Raw genomic sequence first — 23,969 nt, 5'->3', positions numbered from 1 at the left:
TCAGTAAAACGACACAAGATATTTTTGCCTGTTTTCTGCGAAAAAATAAAGTGAGTTTTTTTTCTTAAAACAGGCAAAATGATCTGCTAATGGGGTGAGAAAAATAATCTTATTTCTGTTTGGGACGGAAACAAGAAACAATATTTTTTTTCTCACCCCATTAGCAGATCATTTTGCCTGTTTTAAGAAAAAAAACTCACTTTATTTTAATTTTATTATTAACAAAACAAGGAAACATATCTTATGTCGTTAGTAAATGCATCTTGATTTAATAATTGTTAGATATTTAGACTAGAAACTAGCCTAGAAATCTGGACGCACCCTAGCGGCAGCAAATCTAATCTGCCGTGAGTGTCGTCTAGGAACTCTCAATACCCTTCTGAGCTGTAAACGCCAAACTCTGGGCGGGCCAATCACATCGTGTATAGAGTTGGTGGGCGGGGCCATAATGACGACGGCCGAGTTGCGTTTGCGTGCTTCTGTTGTCTAGTAAACACAGAAACTGGCGAACGGCGGCGGTCTGTCGAATCAGCTTTGACCGCGACTCTGGAAGACTTGAGTTAAGCTTTTCTCTGAGAAAAGAACAAAGAACGGCACTGAAGTCATTCTGAAGAAGGGAAGATGTGTTCGGAGTTTAGCCGACCGGATAAGGCGAATGTTTAATCTGTCAGCGAGCTCTGCTTCACCTTCGTTGCTCTGGTTGGTGTAGCGCTATCCTATCGCGTGCAGAGGGAGTTTGACAGACAGCCGTTTATCCGCCCCTCAGATTGAGCTGTCAATGGAGAGTTTCCAGACCAAACATCTGGATGTGGGTCAGGCTTGTCAGGCTAACTAGACACAAGACAAAATTACTAAATAAGGGGAGCATTTTTTGCAGTGTACAGATGAATGACCAACATAACAAATACACTGAAGTCAAGTCAGCTTTATTTCTACAGTACAGATCGTCTCAGGCTTCATTATCAATGTTGATGTTGTAAAACTCACTCATTATGAAACCAGTTGAGGTTCTGTAGCGCAGCTCTACAGGAGAGGCTTTCTACAGCTCATTTCAGGAGTATTTCTGCTTGTGTTGCAGTCTGTGGTGATCTGCCATGGCGGGAGGATTGGCTTTTTCCAAGGGGACATCCGTCTTCTTCCTGACGACATGAAGGCTCTCAGGCCCACCATATTTCCTGTGGTGCCACGGCTCCTAAACCGCATGTATGACAAGGTGAGATCCAGTCAAAAACAGCTATTGCTACCTGATTCAACATTAAATCATATTTTGATGTTGTCTTGAATAAAGCCAGTTCATTTATATTAAATTATTGTAGATCATATTAAGAGCAGCAATCTTAAAATGTCTTCGTGATTCGAAGATCTTGCTGAAGACAAATTTGCTCCATTTAAAGCTGTGAATTTAACTTGTGCGCAAAATTGTAAAACGGCGTAAAACATCTGTGAATAAAGCAGTGTTTCCATCCCACGTGTTCAAGAGAACAAATCGTCACTGTCTCATACAAAATATCAGTAATAACTCTGTAAGTTGCTCAATCGTTTCAGGATTATTCCCCTCCATTGTAGATTAGTTTTTTCTCAGAACTTAAGGCGAAACACACACACACACACACACACTTTTTTTTTTACTTTATCAAAAAAACTCCTCCTTATAAGCCTTTTGAAAAGTGGGGACCGCTGGCTGGTAATCTCAGGTTTTACTATCCTTATGTGGACATTTGTTCCCCACAATGTAATATAAACAAGGGCACACACACACACACACACACACACACACACACACATACTCTACCCCTACACATCACAAGAAACATTCTGCATTTTTTACATTTAAAAAAATATATAATTTAGTATGTTTATGAATCCATTTACATTGTGGGGACTGCTGGCTGGTGATCTCAGGTTTATATTACATTGTGAGGACATTTGGTCAATGTAATATAAACAAGTACACACACCATAAATGAGTGTCATCTCAGAGCGTCAGGCGAAACACACACAACTAGCAGAACACACTTGCGTCGCCTGGAATCACATTGCGTCGGTGTTTAATAGGGACCTATGACTCTTTATGTCAACACTATTCAGTTTAATAATGCAAGATAAACAGAGGTAGAGGCCTTTTTAGCATAAACCATAAATCATAATTCAGTCGTGTCAGGACTATGATGCTTTATTTATACAGCACTTCACACAAGGCTGAGTTTCAAAGCCGTGATGAACCGAATTCAGCTCTGCTATGATCATATAGTATTGAATATATGCATTCTTCAGCCTCAGCTGCTGTGTATTCCTCATGTAAAGTGTGTGTGTGTGTGTGTGTGTGTGTGTGTGTGTGTGTGTGTGTGTGTGTGTGTGTGTGTGTGTGTGTGTGTGTGTGTGTGTGTGTGTGTGTGTGTGTGTGTGGTCAGATCTTCAGTCAGGCCAATAACTCCGCCAAGCGCTGGCTGCTGAACTTCGCGGCTAAGAGAAAAGGAGCGGAGGTGAGCCGCGGCGTGATCCGCAGCGACAGCATCTGGGATAAGATCTTCTTCCACAAGATTCAGGTGTGTGTCCAGATCCGCTGAGACTCGAGGCTGGCTGACCGGGTTTATACTGGTCTAATCCACAATCACCAGTTAGACATTTAATAAATAATAAATAAATAATGGGCAGCATAATGATGTGGGGCCTGGTTGAGTTACACTGCTCTTCTAACTTAGTCATTTGTCTTGTTTCTAGTCTAAATATCTAACAATTCTTAAATCAGGATGCAGTTACTAGATAAGTAAAATGACATGAGATATTTTTTCTTGTTTTGGTCATAAAAAAATCAAATCTAAATTTAGTGAGTTTTTGCTTAAAACAAGCTAAATTATCTGCCAATGAGGTGAGAAAAAATAATAGTGTGTCTGACCGGGTTTATACTGGTCTAATCCAGAATTGCCATTTGTGTTCAGTTTCCCTTCCAGAAACACACGCCACAATATTCCTCATTATAATAAATAATGGGCAGCATAACGATGTGGGGCCTGGTTGATTTACACTGCAAACATGCTCTTCTTACTCAGTCATTTTGACTTGTTTCTAGTCTAAATATCTAAATATTCTTAAAAGGGTGTTTGCATGTGATTTGACTTGTTTAGCTTTAGTTAGTGTGTAATGTCGCTGCTTGAGCATAAACAGTCTCTGCAAAGTTACAGCGCTGAAAGTTCACTGCAAACGGAGATATTGTCTTTTAAAGTTACGGCAGTTTATTGCCTACAAAAATGGCCGGTTTGGACTACAACGAGCTTCTTCCTGGGTTGGTGACATCATAAACCCTCGCTAGTCTCCGCAGATGTGACTTCTGCCCGTAATGTGAAGGGGCGTGGCCTTAACCTGTGCTTGGCACTTCAGCCAATAAAAATACAGGAAACTACATTTGGCCATCTGACCAATCTAAGAGCATTGCGTTTTTCAGAGGGAGGGGCTTCAGAGAAGCAGGAAGCAGACGAGCCGTTCAGAGCACAGACAGAGGTGTGGAGTAAAGGGAGAATAGAAGAAAAATACAGTGTTAAAAAAGAAAAGAAGTATTAAGACATGTTATACTGCACTCCATAAATAGAACTGGAAGTAAAACAACATAAGATACGTTTTCTTGTTTCGTTGAAAATAAAATCCAAATAAAGTGAGTTTTTGCGTAAAACAGGCTAAATGATCTGCCAATGGGGTGAGAAAAATAATCTAGTGTCTGACCTGTGTGTCCTCAGGCCAGTTTGGGCGGCAGGCTGCGGATGATCATCACTGGAGCAGCTCCAGCGTCTCCGTCAGTGCTGGGCTTCCTGAGGGCGGCTCTGGGCTGCCAGGTGTACGAGGCGTACGGGCAGACGGAGTGCACCGCCGGATGCACCTTCACCACACCTGGAGACTGGACATCCGGTCAGAACACACACTCACCACTTTTACATTTACACACATTCACCATTTAGGCATTACTGTTCAGTTTACCTCAAATAACTAGCCTGGATGCCAGCATTTGAAGCTCAGGTTCGGTCTGGACTTGATCCATAGAGGAGTAATTATTGCTGAACAGAAACTGACCAATGAGATCATCAGGGCGGGCTTTAGCTGATGATGGACAGATGATCAACAGAAACTGACCAATGAGATCATCAGGGCGGACTTTAGCTGATGATGGACAGATGATCAACAGAAACTGACCAATGAGATCATCAGGGCGGGCTTTAGCTGATGACGGACAGATGATCAACAGAAACTGACCAATGAGATCATCAGGGCGGGCTTTAGCTGATGATGGACAGATGATCAACAGAAACTGACCAATGAGATCATCAGGGCGGGCTTTAGCCGATGACGGACAGATGATCTACAGAAACTGACCAATGAGATCATCAGGGCGGGCTTTAGCCGATGACGGACAGATGATCAACAGAAACTGACCAATGAGATCATCAGGGCGGGCTTTAGCCGATGACGGACAGATGATCAACAGAAACTGACCAATGAGATCATCAGGGCGGGCTTTAGCCGATGACGGACAGATGATCAACAGAAACTGACCAATGAGATCATCAGGGCGGGCTTTAGCCGATGACGGACAGATGATCAACAGAAACTGACCAATGAGATCATCAGGGCGGGCTTTAGCCGATGATGGACAGATGATCAACAGAAACTGACCAATGAGATCGTCAGGGCGGGCTTTAGCCAATGACGGACAGATGATCAACAGAAACTGACCAATGAGATCGTCAGGGCGGGCTTTAGCCGATGACGGACAGATGATCAACAGAAACTGACCAATGAGATCATCAGGGCGGGCTTTAGCCGATGATGGACAGATGATCAACAGAAACTGACCAATGAGATCATCAGGGCGGGCTTTAGCCGATGACGGACAGATGATCAACAGAAACTGACCAATGAGATCATCAGGGCGGGCTTTAGCCAATGACGGACAGATGATCAACAGAAACTGACCAATGAGATCGTCAGGGCGGGCTTTAGCCGATGACGGACAGATGATCAACAGGAACTGACCAATGAGATCATCAGGGCGGGCTTTAGCCAATGACGGACAGATGATCAACAGGAACTGACCAATGAGATCATCAGGGCGGGCTTTAGCCGATGACGGACAGATGATCAACAGAAACTGACCAATGAGATCATCAGGGCGGGATTTAGCCGAGAATGGACAGATGATCAACAGAAACTGACCAATGAGATCATCAGGGCGGGCTTTAGCCGATGACGGACAGATGATCAACAGAAACTGACCAATGAGATCATCAGGGCGGGCTTTAGCCGATGACGGACAGATGATCAACAGAAACTGACCAATGAGATCATCAGGGCGGGATTTAGCCGAGAATGGACAGATGATCAACAGAAACTGACCAATGAGATCATCAGGGCGGGCTTTAGCTGATGATGGACAGATGATCAACAGAAACTGACCAATGAGATCATCAGGGCGGGCTTTAGCCGATGACGGACAGATGATCAACAGAAACTGACCAATGAGATCATCAGGGCGGGCTTTAGCTGATGATGAACAGATGATCAACAGAAACTGACCAATGAGATCATCAGGGCGGGCTTTAGCCGATGACGGACAGATGATCAACAGAAACTGACCAATGAGATCATCAGGGCGGGCTTTAGCCGATGACGGACAGATGATCAACAGAAACTGACCAATGAGATCGTCAGGGCGGGCTTTAGCCGATGACGGACAGATGATCAACAGTACCGTAATCATCTCGTCATCAAAGGCTCTTGGGTTGAGTTCTCTAATCTTAAACGGAGAGCTTGTTCGTATCTCCATCTCCTTCACTATTTCTCTCTGAAGTGATGATCGTGTTGGGAAGTTCTCTGTGTATCCTTAAATTCTGTTTTTACAACACCGGCAAAGATCGTTTACACTCATCTTTTTCTTCTAATGTTACTTATTCCAGCGCGCGTGCAGACAGGGTTGCCAAGTTTTTACAACAAAACCCGCCAAATACTAGCCCAAAGCAAGCCCAAAAAATTTATTTTGCCAAGGTTGCTGCTAAAATTGGCATTCCTGATTCTATTTATCACATAATTGAGGTCGCTTCAACCCACGGACATGGAAAACAACCGGCGGGAAAACCGCAGACTTGGCAACACAGTGCAGTTGAGTTGACATTTGAGCACTAACATTATGCGTCGCTCCGCTGCTCTGATTGGCTGTTGGTCTGTCCAGTCGAGGTCTTTCCTGGTTGGGTTGAAACACGCCCCATAATCACAGCCCAATGGAGCATGGAGAATTGAGTATGACCACGTCAGGCTATTAAATAATAACACTCCCCACAGGAAAATAACCGCATTAAATAACATGTTCTGGCTTTACTGACGGCACAGAAAAACATGTTTCAGTAACCATTTGACCTTTATTTATAGTAAGTAAACTAACTTTTTATTAATAACAGTAAATCAAAATTTGATGTTTGAATAAAACCATAAATATAAGTTGAGAAAACGAATACATTTGTGTGTAATTGGAGTGTTTAAGTCAGTGTGCTGTGAATATTAGAGCACATGATGATTAATGGACTCTTTCACAGTTATCAACATCACGAATCTAGAGAAGTCTCTCATATTTCCATTGAGATCGCTGCACTCTGAGATTTATTACCTTGGCAGTAAATGATAAAACAGGTTGTGTTTCTGACTGGTTTCACATTACTCATCTTTCTCTCTTAACTAACAATTCTCTTGTGCCATTGCATTGGACACAAATGTGTGCGATCCAGTGTGATTGATGGCTGGCCTTCACTAGCAGATCTAGATGTCATGACTATTTCGACAGACTCCACAATAGTTGTAATGTGACATCACACTCTGCAGGTTTTCTATTTTTAAACATATGATACACACACACCTCACTTTACAGAGGACTGGGCATGGCACAGCGATCTCTCAATGGCCACATGTCGTCACGTGACATATGCAAACTTTGGAAGTCAGTAAAATAAATCCACATGAGCTTGTGTTTCTGGACTGAGTTGAAGCAGAACCGCCCAGTTAGTGATCCGGATGATATCCTCTAACACTGAGCTGATGTGGATCCAGGATTCTAAGACAAATATGATTTGCCCTGCTGTCAAATCTACAGCCACTGTGAATCAACGCCGCCCTCCAGTGGCTTGTTTTTGTATAACACTTAGTACTGATGTCTATTAAAGGGTTAGTTCACCCAAAAATGAAACTGATGTCATTAATGACTCCCCCTAATGTCGTTCCACACCCGTAAGACCTCCGTTACTCTTCACACACAGTTTAAGATATTTTATATTTACCCTTGCATACGCTCTCAGACTAAATATAAAATATCTTAAACTGTGTGTGAAGATGAACGGAGGTCTTACGGGTGTGGAACGACATTAGGGAGAGGAGTTAATGACAGACATTTCATTTATGGGTAAACTAACCCTTTGAAGACTGTGTTCTGTGTTTCTCAGTTATTATCTTCTCTAACACCTGTCTGTCACACACTGAGAGCTACGGGTCTGTGTGTGGTGTTTATGGAGGACATGACATGAGTTTTGGAAAAGCACACTACAGCTCATAATGATGAAGTTATTGAGGTATTCTCTCTTTCTCTGTCTGCAGGTCATGTTGGAGCTCCGCTGCCGTGTAACCTCATTAAACTGGTGGATGTGGCGGAGAAGAACTACTTTGCTGCTAAAGGAGAGGGCGAGGTTTGTTACGTACACTTACGCTTCACTTCAGACACTGAAGTGTAACAGGACTGTAACAGGAAGTCAGACATTATACTGTAACGGGAAGTCAGACATTATACTGTAACGGGTAGTCAGACGTTATACTGTAACGGGAAGTCAGACGTTATACTGTAACGAGAAGTCAGACGTTATACTGTAACGGGAAGTCAGACGTTATACTGTAACGGGAAGTCAGACGTTATACTGTAACGGGAAGACAGACGTTATACTGTAACGGGAAGTCAGACATTATACTGTAACGGGAAGTTAGACGTTATACTGTAACGGGAAGTCAGACGTTATACTGTAACGAGAAGTCAGACGTTATACTGTAACGGGAAGACAGACGTTATACTGTAACGGGAAGTCAGACGTTATACTGTAACGGGAAGTCAGACGTTATACTGTAACAAAAAGTCAGACGTTATACTGTAACGGAAAGTCAGACGTTATACTGTAACGGGAAGTCAGACGTTATACTGTAACGGGAAGTCAAGCGTTATACTGTAACGGGAAGTCAGACGTTATACTGTAACGGGAAGTCAGACGTTATACTGTAACAAAAAGTCAGACGTTATACTGTAACGGGAAGTCAGACGTTATACTGTAACGGGAAGTCAGACGTTATACTGTAACGGGAAGTCAGACGTTATACTGTAACGGGAAGTCAGACGTTATACTGTAACAAAAAGTCAGACGTTATACTGTAACGGGAAGTCAGACGTTATACTGTAACGAGAAGTCAGACGTTATACTGTAACGGGAAGTCAGACGTTATACTGTAACAGGAAGTCAGACGTTATACTGTAACGGGAAGTCAGACGTTATACTGTAACGGGAAGTCAGACGTTATACTGTAACGGGAAGGCAGACGTTATACTGTAACGAGAAGTCAGACGTTATACTGTAACGGGAAGTCAGACGCTATACTGTAACTGGAAGTTATCTGTAACGAGAAGTCAGACGTTATACTGTAACGAGAAGTCAGACGTTATACTGTAACGGGAAGTCAGACGTTATACTGTAACGGGAAGACAGACGTTATATTGTAACGGGAAGTCAGACGTTATACTGTAACGTGAAGGCAGACGTTATACTGTAACGAGAAGTCAGACGTTATACTGTAACGGGAAGTCAGACGTTATACTGTAACGGGAAGTCAGACGTTATACTGTAACGGGAAGTCAGACGTTATACTGTAACGGGAAGTCAGACGTTATACTGTAACGGGAAGTCAGACGTTATACTGTAACGGGAAGACAGACGTTATACTGTAACGGGAAGTCAGACGTTATACTGTAACGGGAAGTCAGACGTTATACTGTAACGGTAAGTCAGACGTTATACTGTAACGGGAAGACAGACGTTATACTGTAACGGGAAGTCAGACGTTATACTGTAACGGGAAGTCAGACGTTATACTGTAACGGAAAGTCAGACGTTATACTGTAACGGGAAGTCAGACGTTATACTGTAACGGGAAGTCAGACGTTATACTGTAACAAAAAGTCAGACGTTATACTGTAACGGGAAGTCAGACGTTATACTGTAACGGAAAGTCAGACGTTATACTGTAACGGGAAGTCAGACGTTATACTGTAACAAAAAGTCAGACGTTATACTGTAACTGGAAGTCAGACGTTATACTGTAACGGGAAGTCAGACGTTATACTGTAACGGGAAGTCAGACGCTATACTGTAACTGGAAGTTATCTGTAACGGGCAGTCAGACGTTATACTGTAACGGGAAGTCAGACGTTATACTGTAACGGGAAGTCAGACGTTATACTGTAACGGGAAGTCAGACGTTATACTGTAACGGGAAGTCAGACGTTATACTGTAACGGGAAGTCAGACGTTATACTGTAACGTGAAGGCAGACGTTATACTGTAACGAGAAGTCAGACGTTATACTGTAACGGGAAGTCAGACGTTATACTGTAACGGGAAGTCAGACGCTATACTGTAACTAGAAGTTATCTGTAACGGGAAGTCAGACGTTATACTGTAACGTGAAGTCAGATGTTATACTGTAACGGGAAGTCAGACGTTATACTGTAACGGGAAGACAGACGCTATACTGTAACAGGAAGTCAGACGTTATACTGTAACGTGAAGGCAGACGTTATACTGTAACGAGAAGTCAGACGTTATACTGTAACGGGAAGTCAGACGTTATACTGTAACGGGAAGTCAGACGTTATACTGTAACGGGAAGTCAGACGTTATACTGTAACGGGAAGTCAGACGTTATACTGTAACAGGAAGACAGACGTTATACTGTAACGGGAAGTCAGACGTTATACTGTAACGGGAAGTCAGACGTTATACTGTAACGGGAAGTCAGACGTTATACTGTAACGGGAAGTCAGACGTTATACTGTAACGGGAAGTCAGACGTTATACTGTAACGGGAAGTCAGACGTTATACTGTAACGGGAAGTCAGACGTTATACTGTAACGGGAAGTCAGACGTTATACTGTAACGGGAAGTCAGACGTTATACTGTAACGGGAAGTCAGACGTTATACTGTAACGAGAAGTCAGACGTTATACTGTAACGGGAAGTCAGACGTTATACTGTAACGTGAAGGCAGACGTTATACTGTAACAAAAAGTCAGACGTTATACTGTAACGGGAAGTCAGACGTTATACTGTAACGGGAAGTCAGACGTTATACTGTAACGGGAAGTCAGACGTTATACTGTAACGGGAAGTCAGACGTTATACTGTAACGGGAAGTCAGACGTTATACTGTAACAAAAAGTCAGACGTTATACTGTAACGGGAAGTCAGACGTTATACTGTAACGAGAAGTCAGACGTTATACTGTAACGAGAAGTCAGACGTTATACTGTAACGGGAAGTCAGACGTTATACTGTAACGGGAAGTCAGACGTTATACTGTAACGGGAAGTCAGACGTTATACTGTAACGGGAAGTCAGACGTTATACTGTAACGAGAAGTCAGACGTTATACTGTAACGGGAAGACAGACGTTATACTGTAACGGGAAGTCAGACGTTATACTGTAACGGGAAGTCAGACGTTATACTGTAACGGGAAGTCAGACGTTATACTGTAACGGGAAGTCAGACGTTATACTGTAACAGGAAGTCAGACGTTATACTGTAACGAGAAGTCAGACGTTATACTGTAACAGGAAGTCAGACGTTATACTGTAACGAGAAGTCAGACGTTATACTGTAACGAGAAGTCAGACGTTATACTGTAACGGGAAGTCAGACGCTATACTGTAACGGGAAGTCAGACGTTATACTGTAACGGGAAGTCAGACGTTATACTGTAACGGGAAGTCAGACGTTATACTGTAACGGGAAGTCAGACGTTATACTGTAACGAGAAGTCAGACGTTATACTGTAACAGGAAGTCAGACGTTATACTGTAACGAGAAGTCAGACGTTATACTGTAACGAGAAGTCAGACGTTATACTGTAACGGGAAGTCAGACGCTATACTGTAACGGGAAGTCAGACGTTATACTGTAACGGGAAGTCAGACGTTATACTGTAACGGGAAGTCAGACGTTATACTGTAACGGGAAGTCAGACGTTATACTGTAACGGGAAGTCAGACGTTATACTGTAACGAGAAGTCAGACGTTATACTGTAACAGGAAGTCAGACGTTATACTGTAACGGGAAGACAGACGTTATACTGTAACGGGAAGTCAGACGTTATACTGTAACGGGAAGTCAGACGTTATACTGTAACGGGAAGTCAGACGTTATACTGTAACGGGAAGTCAGACGTTATACTGTAACAGGAAGTCAGACGTTATACTGTAACGAGAAGTCAGACGTTATACTGTAACGAGAAGTCAGACGTTATACTGTAACGGGAAGTCAGACGCTATACTGTAACGGGAAGTCAGACGTTATACTGTAACGGGAAGTCAGACGTTATACTGTAACGGGAAGTCAGACGTTATACTGTAACGGGAAGTCAGACGTTATACTGTAACGAGAAGTCAGACGTTATACTGTAACAGGAAGTCAGACGTTATACTGTAACGAGAAGTCAGACGTTATACTGTAACGAGAAGTCAGACGTTATACTGTAACGGGAAGTCAGACGCTATACTGTAACGGGAAGTCAGACGTTATACTGTAACGGGAAGTCAGACGTTATACTGTAACGGGAAGTCAGACGTTATACTGTAACGGGAAGTCAGACGTTATACTGTAACGGGAAGTCAGACGTTATACTGTAACGAGAAGTCAGACGTTATACTGTAACAGGAAGTCAGACGTTATACTGTAACGAGAAGTCAGACGTTATACTGTAACGAGAAGTCAGACGTTTTAACCAAAAAAAATTAATTAGATTTTGGCCCCAATCAGAATTTTAGTTTGAATGAGTTCTCAACAGCTGTGAAGGGAGACATTAATTATCATTCAGGAGGCATCCTGTATTATAGATCTGTGGGAGGTCACCTTCTTACTGGCATTCAATATTTTCTTAATTTATTAAAACTTCTTGGAGGTTTTTATAATAGCTGGGAGAATGAGAACACTTTACCAGACACTGAGACATTTCAAAAGATACATATAGTGTTTCATTGTACACACTTCACGTTATATAGCTTGTGTCTTCCTAAAGTGTAAAAAGGCAAATAAAGGTGGTAATATGCAGAGTGTGAGTGTATCGGTGTGGTGTCGCAGGGGACTGTTTAAATGTTAATTCTTAGGACAGTTCTTTGTTTCTCAGTCCAGACCTCCTGGCACCAGCCTTACGCCAAATTTATTCTGCAACAGGGAGCCATGCTGTCCCTGTTCAACAGCTGATGGAGAGTCATGTCTCCATGCATTTGTCTAGACATGAGCTAGCCAATGAGCACAAAGCTCTCTCTCACTAAACATAGATTATGCCATTATTAAAACATCACCCATTATTCTTCTTATTCTCCTCTTTATTTTTATTTTTTGCCTCAGGTCTGTGTGAAAGGCCCAAATGTCTTTAAGGGTTATCTGAAGGATCCTGTAAGAACAGCGGAGACGCTGGACACAGACGGATGGCTGCACACCGGAGACATTGGGAAATGGCTGCCGGTATAAAAGCACTTTCTCCTTAATATACACTCGATGAGCAGGAGCATCACACTGCTGTCCTTCTGCTGTCCACTGCACTGTAAACCTGCAGTCACTTTACTCTTTCCTCACAAGCGTTTTTAAAGAAGTTTCCAGCCACCGTCAATATTATTGAACAGATTCACAAAAGTTTCACGGCCCCCAGAATATTTTGTTTTATGAATATCTGAACATGCCATTTATCAAAAGAAAGAACAGACCCTCTGTTTTACTCTAGCTTCATGCATTATTTTTAATCACCACTTGAATGTGTACGTTTAATTAAAATGTCATTTTGAACAAAAAGCTGTTGAACAAAAATCGTTGTTTTTTTCAAAGACTATAAAGTGTGCATAAGCAATGTCTTCTTCTGTGTTTTGATCAGGAGATTCAGTACTCTTTCAGAAGATGCGTAACAGCGCCCCCTACCATAAAACAGTGAAAACACAGATTCTGCCATTGGCAGGGAAAGAGTTAAAAAGCTACCTCCAGCTGATTCAACCTCTAACATTAATGTATATAGGTTGGTTCATTGAAACCTGTTCATTTAGGTGTTACCATTTTGCTCAGTGTATAGGTCTATAGATATTGCTTGACCTGAGTCTCCTCTACATTTCTCCAAACACAAGCACGGAACAGGCTTACTTTAATGATATAGTGTGTTGAATCAAACCTAACTTTGGTGTGAAAGGCATTAACACTGCATAACCAACCTTGCTCTTCTTCATTGGTTTTAATGACATATATATATATATATATATATATATATATATATATATATATATATATATATATATATATATATATAAACTGAACTCCTTCCATTTGTCTGTCCTTCAGAACGGCACACTGAAGATCATTGATAGGAAGAAGCACATCTTTAAGTTAGCTCAAGGCGAGTATATCTCCCCAGAGAAGATAGAAAACATCTACATCCGCAGTGAGCCCGTGTCTCAGCTCTACGTCCACGGGGACAGCCTCCAGGTCAGTCGGTAACCCTTCTCTAAAATCATCTCCAGAGTGAGTTAGCTGTGCTGCTAGCTGATAACCTCTGAATGATTATGTGTGCAGTCGTGTCTGGTGGGAATCATCGTCCCAGATCCTGAGGTCTTTCCCTCATGGGCTCAGAAGAAAGGTTTTGAAGGATGCTTCGACAAGCTGTGTGACAATAAAGTAAGACTTAACCCTGATCTCGTACGGCTGTGCTGCGCTTCACCAAATGACTAACCATTGTCTCTTGTGTCACGTGTAAAGGACCTGAAGAAAGCCATCCTGGATGACATGGTACGTTTGGGAAAAGCCAGCGGCCTCCATTCATTCGAACAGGTGCGTTCACAAAGCCAACAACTACAGTAGCAAACCACCGTTATTATTCTTTAGGATGAATATCCGTTGCCAAAGTGATCACATAGGTTTTAAGACTTGGTTCAATTAACTAGAAATCTGGACCCAATTTATATTTGATGGCCTTACTTGTTATGTACTAATGTTTAAATTAATAATTTGCTATGATGCACTTATTGTGTACATACATGTTTTACATTGTACTTACATTTTAAGAATGGCCTGCTTGTAAGTACATCTGTAATTAATTTCTGTAGCTTTTTAATTACACTGTTCACAATTCCCTTACACCTTTTTTCACACCACCACACCTGACCCTAACTTTACCCTTAAACTGACCCACACCACCACACCTGACCCTAACTTTACCCTTAAACTGACCCACACCACCACACCTGACCCTAACTCTACCCTTAAACTGACCCACACCACCACACCTGACACAACTTTACCCTTAAACTGACCCACACCACCATACCTGACCCTAACTTTACCCTTAAACTGACCCACACCACCACACCTGAACCTAACTTTACCCTTAAACTGACCCACACCACCACACCTGTCCCTAACTCTACCCTTAAACTGACCCACACCACCACACCTGTCCCTAACTACCCTTAAACTGACCCACACCACCACACCTGACCCTAACTTTACCCTTAAACTGACCCACACCACCACACCTGACCCTAACTCTACCCTTAAACTGACCCACACCACCACACCTGACCCTAACTCTACCCTTAAACTGACCCACACCACCACACCTGTCCCTAACTCTACCCTTAAACTGACCCACACCACCACACCTGTCCCTAACTCTACCCTTAAACTGACCCACACCACCACACCTGTCCCTAACTCTACCCTTAAACTGACCCACACCACCACACCTGACCCTAACTTTAACTCTACCCTTACTAACTCTACCCTTAAACTGACCCACACCACCACACCTGTCCCTAACTCTACCCTTAAACTGACCCACACCACCACACCTGTCCCTAACTCTACCCTTAAACTGACCCACACCACCACACCTGTCCCTAACTCTACCCTTAAACTGACCCACACCACCACACCTGACCCTAACTTTAACTCTACCCTTACTAACTCTACCCTTAAACTGACCCTCACCACCACACCTGTCCCTAACTCTACCCTTAAACTGACCCTCACCACCACACCTGTCCCTAACTTTAACCTTAAACTGACCCTCACCACCACACCTGTCCCTAACTCTACCCTTAAACTGACCCTCACCACCACACCTGTCCCTAACTCTACCTGTAAACTGACCCACACCACCACACCTGTCCCTAACTCTACCCTTAAACTGACCCACACCACCACACCTGACCCTAACTCTACCCTTAAACTGACCCACACCACCACACCTGACCCTTACTTTACCCTTAAACTGACCCACACCACCACACCTGACCCTAACACCACCCTTAAACTGACCCACACCACCACACCTGTCCCTAACTTTACCCTTAAACTGACCCACACCACCACACCTGACCCTAACTTTACCCTTAAACTGACCCACACCACCACACCTGTCCCTAACTCTACCCTTAAACTGACCCACACCACCACACCTGTCCCTAACTCTACCCTTAAACTGACCCACACCACCACACCTGACCCTAACTTTACCCTTAAACTGACCCACACCACCACACCTGACCCTAACTCTACCCTTAAACTGACCCACACCACCACACCTGTCCCTAACTTTACCCTTAAACTGACCCACACCACCACACCTGTCCCTAACTCTACCCTTAAACTGACCCACACCACCACACCTGTCCCTAACTCTACCCTTAAACTGACCCACACCACCACACCTGTCCCTAACTCTACCCTTAAACTGACCCACACCACCACACCTGACCCTAACTTTAACTCTACCCTTACTAACTCTACCCTTAAACTGACCCTCACCACCACACCTGTCCCTAACTCTACCCTTAAACTGACCCTCACCACCACACCTGTCCCTAACTTTACCCTTAAACTGACCCTCACCACCACACCTGTCCCTAACTCTACCCTTAAACTGACCCTCACCACCACACCTGTCCCTAACTCTACCCTTAAACTGACCCACACCACCACACCTGACCCTAACTCTACCCTTAAACTGACCCACACCACCACACCTGACCCTTACTTTACCCTTAAACTGACCCACACCACCACACCTGACCCTAACTTTACCCTTAAACTGACCCACACCACCACACCTGACCCTAACTTTACCCTTAAACTGACCCACACCACCACACCTGTCCCTAACTCAACCCTTAAACTGACCCACACCACCACACCTGTCCCTAACTACCCTTAAACTGACCCACACCACCACACTTGACCCTAACTTTACCCTTAAACTGACCCACACCACCACACCTGACCCTAACTCTACCCTTAAACTGACCCACACCACCACACCTGTCCCTAACTCTACCCTTAAACTGACCCACACCACCACACCTGTCCCTAACTTTACCCTTAAACTGACCCACACCACCACACCTGTCCCTAACTTTACCCTTAAACTGACCCACACCACCACACCTGTCCCTAACTCTACCCTTAAACTGACCCACACCACCACACCTGTCCCTAACTCTACCCTTAAACTGACCCACACCACCACACCTGACCCTAACTTTAACTCTACCCTTACTAACTCTACCCTTAAACTGACCCTCACCACCACACCTGTCCCTAACTCTACCCTTAAACTGACCCTCACCACCACACCTGTCCCTAACTTTACCCTTAAACTGACCCTCACCACCACACCTGTCCCTAACTCTACCCTTAAACTGACCCTCACCACCACACATGTCCCTAACTATACCCTTTAACTGACTTACACCACCACACCTGACCCTTACTTTACCCTTAAACTGACCCACACCACCACACCTGACCCTAACACCACCCTTAAACTGACCCACACCACCACACCTGTCCCTAACTTTACCCTTAAACTGACCCACACCACCACACCTGACCCTAACTTTACCCTTAAACTGACCCACACCACCACACCTGTCCCTAACTCTACCCTTAAACTGACCCACACCACCACACCTGTCCCTAACTCTACCCTTAAACTGACCCACACCACCACACCTGTCCCTAACTCTACCCTTAAACTGACCCACACCACCACACCTGACCCTAACTTTACCCTTAAACTGACCCACACCACCACACCTGTCCCTAACTCTACCTTTAAACTGACCCACACCACCACACCTGTCCCTAACTCTACCCTTAAACTGACCCACACCACCACACCTGACCCTAACTCTACCCTTAAACTGACCCACACCACCACACCTGTCCCTAACTCTACCCTTAAACTGACCCACACCACCACACCTGTCCCTAACTCTACCCTTAAACAGACACACACCACCGCATCTGTCCCTAACTCTACCCTATAACTGACCCACACCACCACACCTGTCCCTAACGTTACCCTTAAACTAACCCACACCACCACACCTGTCCCTAACTTTACCCATAAACTGACCCACACCACCACACCTGACCCTAACTCTACCCTTAAACTGACCCAAACCACCAAACCTGACCCTAACTTTACCCTTAAACTGGCCCACACCACCACACCTGTCCCTAACTCTACCCTTAAACTGACCCACACCACCACACCTGACCCTAACTCTACCCTTAAACTGAACCACACCACCACACCTGACACTAACTCTACCCTTAAACTGACCCACACCACCACACCTGACCCTAACTCTACCCTTAAACTGACCCTCACCACCACACCTGTCCCTAACTTTACCCTTAAACTGACCCACACCACCACACCTGTTCCTAACTTTACCCTTAAACTGACCCACACCACCACACCTGACCCCAACTCTAGCCTTAAACTGACCCACACCACCGCATCTGTCCCTTACTCTACCCTTAAACTGACCCACACCACCACACCTGTCCCTAACTTTACCCTTAAACTAACCCATATCACCAAACCTGTCCCTAACTTTACCCTTAAACTGACCCACAACACCACACCTGACCCTAACTTTACCCTTAAACTAACCCACACCACCACACCTGACCCTAACTTTACCCTTAAACTGACCCACACCACCACACCTGTCCATAACTTTACCCTTACACTGACCCACACCACCAAACCCTGTCCCTAACTTTACCCTTAAACTGACCCACACCACCACACCTGACCCTAACTCTACCCTTAAACTGACCCACACCACCACAACTGACCCTAACTCTACCCTTAAACTGACCCACACCACCACATCTGTCCCTAATTCTACCCTTAAACTGACCCACATCACCACACCTGTCCCTAACTTTACCCTTAAACTGACCCACACCACCACACCTGTCACTAACTCTACCCTTAAACTGACCCACACCACCACACCTTTCCCTAACTTTACCCTTAAACTGACCCACACCACCACACCTGACCCTAAGTCTACCCTTAAACTGACCCACACCACCACACCTGACCCTAACTTTACCCTTACACTGACCCACACCACCACACCTGTGCCTAACTTTACCCTTAAACTGACCCACACCACCACACCTGACCTTAACTTTACCCTTAAACTGACCCACACCACCACACCTGACCTTAACTTTACCCTTAAACTGACCCACACCACCACACCTGTCCTTAACTTTACCCTTAAACTGACCCACACCACCACACCTGACCCTAACTCTACCCTTAAACTGACCCACACCACCACACCTGACCTTAACTTTACCCTTAAACTGACCCACACAACCACACCTGACCCTAACTCTACCCTTAAACTGACCCACACCACCACATCTGTCCCTAACTTTACCCTTAAACTGACCCACACCACCACACCTGACCTTAACTTTACCCTTAAACTGACCCACACCACCACACCTGACCTTAACTTTACCCTTAAACTGACCCACACCACCACACCTGACCCTAACTTTACCCTTAAACTGACCCACACCACCACACCTGACCCTAACTTTACCCTTAAACTGACCCACACCACCACACCTGACCCTAACTTTACCCTTAAACTGACCCACATTACCACACCTGACCCTAACTCTACCCTTAAACTGACCCACACCTCCACACCTGACCCTAACTTTACCCTTAAACTGACCCACACCACCACACCTGACCCTAACTTTACCCTTAAACTGACCCACACCACCACACCTGTCTCTAACTCTACCCTTAAACTGACCCACACCACCACACCTGACCTTAACTTTACCCTTAAACTGACCCACACCACCACACCTGACCTTAACTTTACCCTTAAACTGACCCACACCACCACACCTGACCCTAACTTTACCCTTAAACTGACCCACACCACCACACCTGACCCTAACTCTACCCCTAAACTGACCCACACCACCACACCTGACCCTAACTTTACCCTTAAACTGACCCACACCACCACACCTGACCCTAACTTTACCCTTAAACTGACCCACACCACCACACCTGACCCTAACTCTACCCTTAAACTGACCCACACCACCACACCTGACCCTAACTCTACCCTTAAACTGACCCACACCACCACACCTGTCTCTAACTCTACCCTTAAGCTGACCCACACCACCACACCTGACTTTAACTTTACCCTTAAACTGACCCACACCACCACACCTGACCCTAACTCTACCCTTAAACTGACCCACACCACCACACCTGTCCCTAACTTTAACTTTACCCTTAAACTGACCCACACCACCACACCTGACCTTAACTCTACCCTTAAACTGACCCACACCACCACACCTGACCCTAACTTTACCCTTAAACTGACCCACACCACCACACCTGACCCTAACTTTACCCTTAAACTGACCCACACCACCACACCTGTCCCTAACTCTACCCTTAAACTGACCCACACCGCCACACCTGACCCTAACTCTACCCTTAAACTGACCCACATCACCACACCTGTCCCTAACTCTAACCTTAAACTGACCCACACCACCACACCTGTCCCTAACTCTACCCTTAAACTGACCCACACCACCACACCTGTCCCTTACTCTACCCTTAAACTGACCCACACCACCACACCTGTCCCTAACTCTACCCTTAAACTGACCCACACCACCACACCTGACCCTAACTCTACCCTTAAACTGACCCACACCACCACACCTGACCCTAACTCTACCTTTAAACTGACACACACCACCACACCTGACCCTAACTCTACCCTTAAACTGACCCACACCACCACACCTGACCCTAACTCTACCCTTAAACTGACCCACACCACCACACCTGACCCTAACTCTACCTTTAAACTGACACACACCACCACACCTGACCCTAACTCTACCCTTAAACTGACCCACACCACCACACCTGACCCTAACTCTACCCTTAAACTGACCCACACCACCACACCTGTCCCTTACTCTACCCTTAAACTGACCCACACCACCACACCTGACCCTAACTCTACCCTTAAACTGACCCACACCACCACACCTGTCCCTAACTCTACCCTTAAACTGACCCACACCACCACACCTGTCCCTAACTCTACCCTTAAACTGACCCACACCACCACACCTGTCCCTAACTCTACCCTTAAACTGACCCTCACCACCACACCTGACCCTAACTCTACCCTTAAACTGACCCTCACCACCACACCTGTCTCTAACTCTACCCTTAAACTGACCCTCACCACCACACCTGTCTCTAACTCTACCCTTAAACTGACCCACACCACCACACCTGTCCCTAACTCTACCCTTAAACTGACCCTCACCACCACACCTGTCTCTAACTCTACCCTTAAACTGACCCACACCACCACACCTGTCCCTAACTCTACCCTTAAACTGACCCTCACCACCACACCTGTCTCTAACTCTACCCTTAAACTGACCCTCACCACCACACCTGTCTCTAACTCTACCCTTAAACTGACCCACACCACCACACCTGACCTCAACTTTACCCTTAAACTGACCCACACCACCACACCTGACCCTAACTCTACCCTTAAACTGACCCACACCACCACACCTGTCCCTAACTTTAACTTTACCCTTAAACTGACCCACACCACCACACCTGTCTCTAACTCTACCCTTAAACTGACCCTCACCACCACACCTGTCTCTAACTCTACCCTTAAACTGACCCTCACCACCACACCTGTCTCTAACTCTACCCTTAAACTGACCCACACCACCACACCTGACCTTAACTTTACCCTTAAACTGACCCACACCACCACACCTGACCCTAACTCTACCCTTAAACTGACCCACACCACCACACCTGACCCTAACTCTACCCTTAAACTGACCCACACCACCACACCTGACCCTAACTCTACCCTTAAACTGACCCACACCACCACACCTGACCCTAACTTTACCCTTAAACTGACCCACACCACCACACCTGACTCTAACTTTACCCTTAAACTGACCCACACCACCACACCTGTCCCTAACTTTACCCTTAAACTGACCCACACCACCACACCTGTCCCTAACTCTACCCTTAAACTGACCCACACCACCACACCTGTCTCTAACTCTACCCTTAAACTGACCCACACCACCACACCTGACCTCAACTTTACCCTTAAACTGACCCACACCACCACACCTGTCCCTAACTCTACCCTTAAACTGACCCACATCACCACACCTGACCTCAACTTTACCCTTAAACTGACCCACACCACCACACCTGTCTCTAACTTTACCTATATCCCAACTCAATATCATCAAACACGCACAGCAATACAATATGAACACAATAAGTACATTGTACTTCTTTTTTTGATTTAAGTTCATAGTAGTTAAGGCCACCTAATATAAAGTGGGACCAAACCTTTTATATTTAGTCTAATTTAAAGGTGAAGCATGTCATTTCTGCATGTGCTAGATCTTCCCACTGTGATCTCTACATAATTCTTTAAATGTATTTAAAATGATTCATGATCCTCTGTTTGCCTCCTCTCAGGTTAAAGACATCCACATTCACAAAGAAATGTTCTCCATACAAAACGGATTGCTGACCCCCACTTTAAAAGCAAAGAGACCAGAGCTGAAGGAGTATTTCAAGGTGGAAATCGAACAACTGTACAGCAACATCTCCATGTAATTATTCCGTCACCAAAAGATGAGGACGTTTAATCGACATTGGCATTCCTTCACTATTTGTTCTTCCTCGCTCAAAACTAGCAGGCACTAATTGCTCCGACTGAGCCGTGGGCGTCAAGACCAAGCATGAGCTTACCGGCGAGTTATTAGACGAGTAATTCCCCCTTTGGCCGTGAATGTCAGGAGTCGGTGGCGAGCTGCATCAGATCGAGTCTCCTCAGAAAGAAGAAGCAGTTCCAGCTCGCATGCATGCTTGACTCGAGGAGAGCAACGTAACCCAAAGTTCATCCATTCATGTTTCATTTGTGGATCCAAAGGCAATTCTAATGGCACATTCCCAGCTAAAAGCCATGCATGCTGTGCTCCGGCGTTCCACGACGGACATTCCCAGCTCCTTTACAGCATCAGAAGACATTTTACACCATATGATGCTTGTCTATGTAGGAAAGGCCTACAAGTGAGGCTCGCTTGATCAAAGTGAGCATATGCCATGCAATACCGGGCTGACCTTACGGATCAACTAGCTTTTCAGTTCTTTTCCATCCCAAAGTATTTCAATAGTAGCGTACATTTTGAAGAAAACTAGATGTGAAACTATTTAAGCAATGGTTTGAAGTGTAGAGAAACCAATAAGATTTGAATCTGCTCTTGAATGATATCAGAACTTTATCTTTGTATTTCACGAGGGGACAGGAATGGGGAAAATATGAATCTGCAGAGATGTTGATATATTCTTGGTTACTTTAGCTTTCGTTTTATGGCATTAAAACATGATGAACTTAACATGCCACCGTTCAGTCTGGCCTATATTGTGTTTGTTAGAATGTTTTTAGCTAATTTAATGATCAGGGTTATTCCGTTATTCATTTATTTATTACCGTCAGAGGTTATTCTAAAGGTAACTTCATTTGGACGCATTTTACACAAATAAACCTGATGAGTCTACATTCCTGCTGATTTCAGCGGTCAGACTGAAGAACGACGGCCAGTCTCTGTCTAAAGCAGTCAAAGTCTTTCAGTCAAACAGCTATTAGACATTAACAGTCTGAACATGAGAGCCTTACACGTTTTATATTGTGTTCAAATTTGGAGAAAGGAAGAAAAACTTTTTTTGGTTATTGAAACAGTTCACCTGCATCTTTTCCTGATAATAAAGTCTTTTATGCGCATGTACATCTCTGCATATACAGAAAAATAGTGATGATGAGTGTGTGCAAAAAATGTAAAAATAAAGAAGAATTCTTTGTAATTCTATTGGTTGTGATGGTCTTGAGAGTATGTGAAGTGTCCTCATTTAAATCAGTGACTTAAGGATGCCAGCCGGACTCAGCCCCGCCCACAGCATCTGAGCTCAGGTTCGGTTCGACCAATGAGATCATCAGGGCGGGCTTTAGCCGATGACGGACAGATGATCAACAGAAACTGACCAATGAGATCATCAGGGCGGGCTTTAGCCGATGACGGACAGATGATCAACAGAAACTGACCAATGAGATCATCAGGGCGGGCTTTAAATGATGACGGACAGATGATCAACAGAAACTGACCAATGAGATCATCAGGGCGGGCTTTAGCTGATGACGGACAGA

The 23,969-nt window shown here is 44.6% G+C and overlaps 1 protein-coding gene across 4 annotated transcripts in view; it reads left to right on the top strand.

The window, feature by feature from the left end:
- acsl6 (acyl-CoA synthetase long chain family member 6) overlaps nt 1-23,634 on the top strand; it is an 83,728-nt gene extending 60,094 nt beyond the window's left edge. For all 4 annotated transcript variants that reach the window (XM_067424032.1, XM_067424029.1, XM_067424030.1 and 1 more), the window contains exons 12-20: nt 1,079-1,213; nt 2,412-2,546; nt 3,732-3,900; nt 7,624-7,712; nt 12,691-12,807; nt 13,666-13,809; nt 13,897-13,998; nt 14,080-14,151; nt 22,241-23,634. In XM_067424032.1, coding sequence (XP_067280133.1) covers nt 1,079-1,213; nt 2,412-2,546; nt 3,732-3,900; nt 7,624-7,712; nt 12,691-12,807; nt 13,666-13,809; nt 13,897-13,998; nt 14,080-14,151; nt 22,241-22,381 — 1,104 coding nt within the window. In that variant the 3' untranslated portion in view covers nt 22,382-23,634. The remainder of the gene's footprint in view (nt 1-1,078; nt 1,214-2,411; nt 2,547-3,731; nt 3,901-7,623; nt 7,713-12,690; nt 12,808-13,665; nt 13,810-13,896; nt 13,999-14,079; nt 14,152-22,240) is intronic.
- Nucleotides 23,635-23,969: the final 335 nt, after the last annotated feature.

Source organism: Pseudorasbora parva, chromosome 18 (assembly GCF_024679245.1).
Source record: "Pseudorasbora parva isolate DD20220531a chromosome 18, ASM2467924v1, whole genome shotgun sequence".
Lineage (NCBI taxonomy): Eukaryota > Metazoa > Chordata > Actinopteri > Cypriniformes > Gobionidae > Pseudorasbora > Pseudorasbora parva.
Note: the sequence above shows the minus strand (reverse complement) of the source record. Positions and strands in the feature narration are given on the sequence as shown.